The sequence below is a fragment of the Arachis duranensis genome, chromosome 4 (genome assembly GCF_000817695.3).
Source record: "Arachis duranensis cultivar V14167 chromosome 4, aradu.V14167.gnm2.J7QH, whole genome shotgun sequence".
In the NCBI taxonomy this organism is placed as follows: domain Eukaryota; kingdom Viridiplantae; phylum Streptophyta; class Magnoliopsida; order Fabales; family Fabaceae; genus Arachis; species Arachis duranensis.
Window position 1 is genome coordinate 166,758 of NC_029775.3, and position 9,125 is coordinate 175,882.

Here is a 9,125-nt window from a genome sequence, read left to right on the forward strand (position 1 = left end):
TCAATAAAAATATCATAATATTAAAAAGGAACATTTGACTATATTTAATAAAGTAAAAAAAATTCATAATTTGTTTTGAAAATTGAATTTAATGTTTATATAGTGCAAATTAAATATATTTGATATGTGTATCTAATTTTGTATTTGTATCTTATATATTTTATTTTGGTAATAATCATAATAGATGGGATCATGGGAGGTGGGAAATTCATTTTACACTTGATATAAGAATATCGAGAGATTTAGTATTTGTTTATTTATGGTATGTATGTCATGGCGGTGTGCAGTGCCGTGTGCTGGAAACTTGAATGAAGTGAGTGCATTGAAACTTGAGAGATAGGTGGCTGATTATGAATATGTGGACTATGTCAGTGAGAAGCAGCGGAATGTTTTGGTGTCAGTGTCATTGTCACTGTAGAAGAATACATTGCTCCGATTCGAAGCCAAGCCCACGCCGTGGTTTTGGCCTTGGAGATAACAGCAGGATTAAGGTAGGGTATTCTTCTTCTTCTTGTTCTTCTTCTTCTTCATTGATTCATTGATTGCTTCATTTCAGACGAACAAAGGCGAAGCTGGGACTGGCAAGGACAGAGGTTTGGTGTCGAAGCAAAGGTCATCCTATTTCCTCTCTCTATTGTATTTTATTTTAGGGATGGTTGTTCGTAAAAGATGCTAACAGGCTCAACTCAGTAGCAGGGGGTCAACATCTCGTCCTCCATCCACTCGTAATTGCAATCCTCTTCTTATTCTATTCACCACTCACTACTCACTGTATAGTCATCAAACTTTGGATGCTTTTTTTCTCTGCAGAGGCACCCGCACCACAGCTCGACGGCAAGTCTCGCAACGATACTTTCGATCTTGACTTTGAAGAACGACTTCAAGCAGTTAGAAGGTACAACTTTAGTTCTTCTCTTTCTGTTCCTTACTCATTTGGTAATTTTTCTACCTCAAATTTGGGAACTTGCTACACTGCTCAGGTCTGCCCTTGAACAAAAGAAAGCAGACGACCAAAAACAGTTTGGACCCATTGACTATGATGCACCACCACCGCTATCTTCGGACCAGAAGACAATTGGCCTTGCTACCAAGGTAAAAATCTCTTCTTTTCTACCGCATGTAAATGTTCCTTTATATGTATACATAACCATCGTGACACAGATTGGAGTAGGAGTAGCTGTTGCCGTCTTCGGTCTCGTTTTTGCTTTTGGAGATTTTCTTCCCTCTGGAAGGTATGCATGTGCATACCTAATACCGGACAATATACATTAACTCCGCAAGTATAGCTCATGGCCTCATACCATTTACTTAATTGTTATTTTTCTTTTCACACTGTATGGCTTTGGTTTGCCAATTGCTTGTTGAGCTATTCTATGATACAAATTATTCTTGTTCTAGTCTGCAATGATCCTAGATAAACACGCAAATCATGTTCAAAAATGGTTTCTTCCTTCTGTATTACATTTTATTTTAGTTTCAACCCACTATAACTAAGCTGGTTTCTTAATTTTTGGTTGGAGTTGAGGTTCCTAGTCTATTTACATTAAATCCTGCATCGGACTTTTATATATATATATATAAAACCATGCTTGCTTGAGACTAATGATTATGAATGTTCACACTTATCTTCATCGTGTTCATTCGATTGCTAGTCCCAATGAAGACAGTGCTGTGGTGAGTAGTAAGCTGTCGGAAAAAGAGAAGGCTACTCTTCAGGTATCATTTCTACTTTTCTAGTCTGGCAATCAGTTGGCATTTGCTGAGTTTAGATTGTTATGTCTTTGTTTTCAATGTTATTCATAGCTGATGTGATCAGGCAAGATGAGGAAGAAATAGATACAACATAAATACATCAAAGAAAAGCAGGATAGCGCCTATTACCCATTTAGGAAAACATTATAGAATTTCTCCTAAGGTGGTTTGTCCATACGAGAGGACCAATATAAGCCCTAGTTAGATGATATGTGTCAGGTACCAGAGATCAAGGGAGTGAAGAAGAAGAGAATTGAGTTTAGTTGCAGTGCAGAGAATTGTTCTGCAGTAATGATAATGCAGATTTTATGAACTAGAGAATTGTATAGTTGTATTACAAACTGAGTGTATTATTACAGTTAACAATAGCTAAGTGCTCTATATATAGAGAGGATGCTAACTAACTATAACAGAAAACAAACCAAGAGAGCCAATTGATAAAACAGATTGGACTTGAAGTATCCTTGGTTTTCTTGAACACTAAGTTATTTCAGTAATCTTGCTCTTATACTCAACAATATGATTACATGGAAGATTGCTTAATGACTAATTAGAGTTAAGAGTATGACCAAGAAGAACTCTCCAAGTGAAACCCTTCTGGGGATATAGATGTAGATTCACCTTGTGAAATTTGGTTTATGACTTAACATAATGTTGTTGGCTTGTTGCTGGATAAATTTGTAGCAAACCCCATTTGGAAAAGGCATTTGTGATTGTTCTGTGTGCATGACTGGATGCCTAAACTTGTTGAATTAATATTTTGTTCACTATAATTCACGTGAAATGTACCTACTGAAAGCATATAGTTGTTCTTTCATAGGCATAGCTTTGGCATAAGTGGATATGTTTGATCAGTATCTTGTATCACAGTATTCATAGTGTGATTGGTGAAATATATTACATCATGTTCCCCCTCGATCTCTTTGCCCGTCTTATATGTACTTCCTGATGTATGGCAGAGTAGACTTGAGGAGTTTGAAGCAACATTAAGGAACTCCCCAAGAGATGCAACTGCTCTTGAAGTAAGTCATAGGTGTTAGTTCTTTTCTCCCCATTTCTGTGTGTCTAGATACATTGAAAATATTTTTCAGGGAGCTGCAGTAACTTTGGCAGAACTAGGGGAATATACAAGAGCTGCTTCTCTACTTGATGTTTTAACAAAGGTTGATAATGTTTTTACCATGGATATATTGTGAAACGTTGCATATATTTTGTTGTTGTTTGATCTTCCTTTAATTTTGTAACTGATTCTTTTGTTGGGTCCCAATTAAGGAAAAACCAAATGATGCTGATGTTTTCCGTTTGCTTGGAGAAGTTAAGTATGAACTCAAAGATTATGAAGGGAGTATTGCTGCATATAAAAGTTCAGCAATGGTTAGTTGGTCTTTTAACATTTCAACTGCTCTTTGCTGGTGGATGCTTTTTGTGAACTAAATACTCGCATCTTAATTTCTAGCAAGGTCACGAAGAGTCAAGTATTTTAAGGAAACCAATAATTTAGGTTAGAACTTGGGATAGATTATGATATCTGTATTTTCTATTCATATCTTCTGGATTTTTTCTTAAAGTATGCGCTCAATATTCAGTTCTTTACCAGTCATAATATTTCCAATTTTTTAATAAATGTAATCTATCTGTTATGTCCACCTAGAAGTTGAAACTTTTGAGTATATCTGGCTTAAATTCCATTTGGAAGTATCTGTAAATAGCCTATTGTGAATGACAGGTGTCTAAGGATATCGAATTTGAAGTTCTGCGGGGCCTTACTAATTCATTACTTGCTGCCAAAAAGCCAGACGAGGTTTGTCATCATGATAAAGGATTCTTAGGATGTACGAGCTACTAAAATTAGTGACAACGTACACTCAATTAAAATGAAAAACATAAAGACCTATCTTCAGATGTAGGGACCAAAAAACAAATTAATGGCATTTAGGGGCTAAACTGAAACCTAAAAAATAAAATTATGGAGGCCAAACTAATATGGCCACTCTGGTTCGTTAAGCTCTTATATTGTGCAGAAATATGGAGTTATTTTTTACATTGGTTTTAGTGGATGTGTCGACTAGTTGAATAAAAAAAAAGATTATTTTTCCATCATTTCTCCAACAGGCTGTTCAATTTCTTCTTTCCTGTCGTGAGCGTCTGAGTTCTGTAAAGGAAAGCGCAAAATCTGATAGCAGCCCAACAAACACAGGGAAGCTGGATCCAGTCCAAGTAAACTCTTATTCTCTAAAATAATAGATATATTCTATTTCTGCTCTTTTTGCAAATTATTGAAATAGATAGACAAATTTTGAAGACCCATGGAACAGGTAGATAAAAATTGTATTGTTACATGAACCATTACAGGTTTTTGTCATAATGAAACTATACACCTTGATATTTTCACATTGTGTGTTGAAGTCCTTTATATAGCCAGATGGATGAATTTAATAAAATAGTGTCAATGGCAGCTACCAAATTGGTTAGCTTTCACCTGAGTCTTCTTGAAGAAGCAGTTGCATTCTTATAGTACATACTTAATGTTACTCATTTTTTCACACATTGAAAACATTCAATGCGTATATTTTGCATTGTTTTTCTTACATTTTGTCTCCCTATTTTCATATTATGAAATACTCAGGTTGAATTACTTCTTGGGAAAGCCTATTCCGATTGGGGCCATGTCAGTGATGCTGTAGCTGTTTATGATCAGCTCATATCAACATATCCTGATGATTTCCGTGGATACTTAGCTAAGGTCTGTAACTTCTCTCATTATTACTAAGCATGGAGCTTATGATCATTTCTGTTCGCGGTAAACCAAATTAACGAAATAACATAAGTTGAATTTTAGAATCTAATTTTTCATGTTGGCAGTATAAACGATAAAGTGCTGCACACTGTAAAACTAACAATATAACTCATTCACTATGCATGTGGCATTTGAGGAAGTTAGTAGTCATCGCATTTAAATACATGGATGGATAACTGAGTAAACACTTTTACATTAATATTGCATAAAATCAATCTATAATGAACATGTATATAATATTGGAATTTATCAGTGTACAGCTACAGTTTTCTGTTCCTTCTGGTTTCTTGGTTGCTTTGCCACCAGACTTCTTTCTTTTGGCTTGGCCATGGATTCATTGGCCCGCATGGCAACATTCTTGGAAAGGTGTTTGTGCTTTTAGGAAGATCAAGCACCTTGTTTTGTATTTGGTAAATAAAAAAGATTATGTGCATGTACTTGCTAGGGGTGCTTTTGTAAACACCTAAGGAGGTGTTTTTCAAAGATAACTTGTGCTTATCAAAATTAAAAAAGTCTAATATAACCTTATATATTAATAAATATCCAAATTTACCCTTATATTTATGTCTATTATGATCTTTTTAAATTTTAAAAGCTGTTTTATCAAACATAGTTGTTGTTGTTGTTTGTGCTTATTGAAAGTTATTTTTAGTTTGATTTACCAAAAATAATTGTCACAACTTTTAGAAAACTCTCTTTCAAAAGTCAGCTTTGTTAAACTATTTTGAAAAAAAATACAAACTTTACCAAACCAACCGTTATAAATAAAGAATACATCATACCTTTTGTGTTATGTTTCTTATATCAATCTCTTCCTCTTCCTCAACCATTTTTCACCTGAATTTCGTTTGCCTTCTCAGCCATGCATTCAATTCAAATATGATATTGTACTTATGTAGGGAATCATCCTAAAAGAAAACAAAAATATTGGAGATGCAGAAAGGATGTTCATACAGGTATGTTTGATTTATTAAATTTGCATTACTGATGAGTAGTTGATAAGATGTTAAAAATAAAATGCAAATACATAGCCCTGCATATATGTGAGACCGATGATTTAAAAAAGGTTGTTTTGATTAATGTCGTTATACTGTTATGAACATATAGTGTTAACCCACATCTTATGTGCAGGCTCGGTTCTTTGCATCAGATAAAGCTAAAGTTCTTGTGGACCGTTATGCAAGATAAAACTTGGCATTCGCCTTCAAATCTAAAGGTATGCTGTGTAGCTCAAAAGATAATATCATCGTAATCACAAAAGAATATATCTGCAGTAGAAATTGTGATCATTATTATGGAAGTACAGAAAATGCTAGGGGTTTGATGATGGTATTTCCTAATGCTAATGCAGCTTAGAAGTGCCTCTTTGGGAGTCATTCAAATAGAGTAGGCATTTTTAGCTCTTTATGAATATAAAAGATTGTTATGCTTCTTTCTGTGCGAAAACACCCAGCAGTCATGTGATGTGTGCTGCGAGGGAAAGGTTTTGGTAGAAAGTTTCAAGAAGTCCACCAAAGCTTCTCTTTGGACAATGCCATAATTGCTCCTTCTATTCGTCAGTGGAGTTGGGGGGTGTGTGGGACTGTGGGGTAACATATTACATTGAGGTCATATCTAGTTAAGGTTTTAACCGTGTAAATATGTTTTTACTCCTTATTATGGAAAGTCATCTTTTTTTTCCTTTGCTTTGATTTTGGCCTTTTCTTTTTAACTATTATTATTACTATTAGCTTTTTAAGTGCATGTGTGTGGCGCCATTATTTTGTTTAAAAAAGATCTTTTTTCAATCAAAAAAGATTTTTTTTTTACTTTTTAACGTGTTTGGCAAATTTCTAGTAGTAAAAGTAAAAACACTAGTAAAATCGAAAAAAGATATTTTTTTGAGAAGGTGTAATTTATATTTTTTTTAAAAGATCTTTTTTCCTTAAAAAAAAAAGATGTTTTTCGTGTAATAAATAGACAGAAAAATACTTTTATATTGTTATATCCAAACATAATTGATAGATAAAAAGATCTTTTTACATGAGATATCTAAACATAAAATTACTTTTACTTCTCTATAAGATCTTTTAAAAAAAGACAACTCGAGAAAAGATCTTTTTTTAAAAGCTTACCCAAACAACCCTTAGTCTTGCTTTTCAAATCTATTATGATGATATTTTACTTATTATTTCAATTAAATTGATAATTATATAGAGGAAATATCCAAACTTGTTTTTGACCAAAAACTCATAGGATAAATTTGTCTTTCAAGATTTGAGGGAAAAAACAACAAATTTGTCTTTTTACCAAACAAAATCTATACATATTACGAAAGAAAAATATGTCCTTTTGAAAAAATGGAGTGACGAAGTAAAGGCAAATTTGATGCTTTAAAATCTCGGCATCTTTTGTTGTAGATAATATGGAGAATTTAATTTTGAGTTCAACTAATGAGCCAATTTAGTCACCAAAAAAAAAATAAAAGTCACCAAAAACTAATGAGCCAATTTTTTCCCGCTAATATCAATTAACTCTTTGAAATTATTTTTTATTCTAAAATCTAAATCTTAAATTTTAAATTTTAAATTCTAACTCTAAATCCTCTAAAAATGAGGGTTAAAAAAATAATTTTATAATAAACAATAATAACGTGTTTGGTTAATGTCATAAAGATTTGGTAGCTTTTATGTTGGTTGTCGAGGCCTAATATGATCCTTCTCTTTTATTCGGATTTGGGATCAACAACTATGTAAGATTTTATCTTTTCTGCAATTGATATATCATAAAGTTTGAATTTATGTTTTGATGCATATTATTCACAAAACAAAAAAGCTAGATGTCCAAATTTCTTTTAAACCAAATTTTCAACCAAGTCATTGCGCGTTTCTTCAGTTCTTTTTCTTCATATGTATGCGGATGCTGCTTTTTCTTTTCTTGCGCGCTTCTTTTTCAATGTTGTTGCTGAGTCGTTGCTGCCACCACTGCGATCGTTTGTTGTTGTTGTTGCTGCCACCATTGATGTCTTCTTTTTCTTCTTCTCAACATAGAAATTTTTAGTATACAAATTTTTTTGAAATATCACATGTTCAGAACATTGATACTCAACCAACAAAATATACATATATAATGCGAAACTTGGGTGCCAAACATACAAATTTTGGTGTACAGTACAGAAATTGTGCGGACCACATATGTTAAATATTGACATCTAACCAACAATATGTATAATACATAAATTTTGATATACAATATAAAAATTTTGGTGCATATTTAAACAATATTGAGAATTTAACATGCATGTTCGTCATGAAACATTTATTATGATAGTCGGGGTTATTGTGAAATAGATTTTATAGAGAAAAGTTGTTAGCAATTATATTGCTAGGAGGTTTATAATGCTTTTAAACAATATGATGTTAAAGAATTAAGCAATTATTTGTTGAGGAGGAAAATGATAGTCAACTTTTTTTTTTAAAGAAATTGAAGTTGATAGTAATAGATCCATTGAAATTAAGACGTATTCTAGGTTAATGAAAGAAGTCGGGATGCTTATAAATACTTTAGAGATGTAGCAAACCCTTGGGAGTCAGTGTTTTTTTATTAATTTTGATTAGTATTTGATCAATATAAATATTAAATTATTTTTAGTAAAAAAATAATATAAATTTTGACAAATATGACTGCAAACTCTGTTGATTTATATCTATTAAAGAATTTTGCAGCAGGTTAAGATTGGGAACATCTATCATGAGTTTTGAGAAGTGAATGTTTGTACAGATAGATTAGCATGGCAATGTTATGAATTTCAACCGAGATGTCATTTTTTCTTTTCCATTTCTTTATGTATTTTTTAAAGTTTTCATGCAGATTTTATTGGAATTGTATTTTTTAGGATAGTTTTTATCTAGTTTTTTTTTTGGCTTAATGTGTTGTTCTCTATCAAAAAATAATTTATAAATTTGATAAATATAGGTATAAATTATGTATTTTATGTATATAAATATCTATAAATATAGAATAATTTTTTGTTAGTTAAATATTAGTCTAAAATAATATTTGTTGGTTACGTTGTATTACTCTTATTGAATAGTACTTACAACATTAGTTAATATATACATTTGTCATCATATATAAAGTAATAAAACTTTTTGAATTATATTTTCGATTTAAATATTTCAATATTTTTGTTCAAAATTTTATGTTTTTCAAATTATATAGAATACATTAATATATTAAATTTTTAAGTATGAGGTAACTAATTTGATAGGTAAAATAGTTAAGTTATTCTGTAAATTTAAATTAAAGAGATTGTATCATCTTTTTATTTAATTTTTTAGATAAAATTATTATTGTTATTACGTGAACTTATTATTAGTACTTGTTTGGGTGTAATTATTTTGATAAAAAAGATTTTTTTAATGAAAAAATATCTTTTTTTTAGCGTGTTTGATAAATTTTTAGTAGTAAAAGTAAAAGTACTAGAAAAATAAAAAAGATCTTTTTTGAAAAGTTGTAATTTACATCTTTCTTTAAAAAATATTTTTTTAAAAAAAATATTTTTTCATGTAATAAATAAATAAATAAATATTTTTAT

At 31.3% G+C, this 9,125-nt stretch overlaps 1 protein-coding gene across 4 annotated transcripts; it reads left to right on the forward strand.

The window, feature by feature from the left end:
- Positions 1-209: 209 nt before the first annotated feature.
- LOC107482517 (uncharacterized) lies at positions 210-8,375 on the forward strand. 4 transcript variants are annotated; one of them, XM_016103044.3, is made up of 16 exons: positions 210-491; positions 557-612; positions 691-725; positions 811-895; positions 981-1,092; positions 1,162-1,232; positions 1,653-1,716; positions 2,712-2,774; positions 2,844-2,915; positions 3,025-3,126; positions 3,479-3,553; positions 3,865-3,969; positions 4,379-4,495; positions 5,449-5,505; positions 5,681-5,765; positions 8,244-8,375. In XM_016103044.3, exons 1-15 carry the CDS (start codon positions 351-353, stop codon positions 5,735-5,737), a joined length of 1,212 nt encoding a protein of 403 aa, XP_015958530.1. In that variant the 5' UTR covers positions 210-350; the 3' UTR covers positions 5,738-5,765; positions 8,244-8,375. The 4 variants fall into 4 exon arrangements, with proteins under 4 accessions (XP_015958530.1, XP_015958529.1, XP_015958531.1 ...); XM_016103043.3 differs by lacking the exon at positions 8,244-8,375 and adding an exon at positions 5,901-6,230; XM_016103045.3 differs by lacking the exon at positions 8,244-8,375 and adding an exon at positions 5,901-6,230 and having other exon boundaries at positions 694-725.
- Positions 8,376-9,125: the final 750 nt, after the last annotated feature.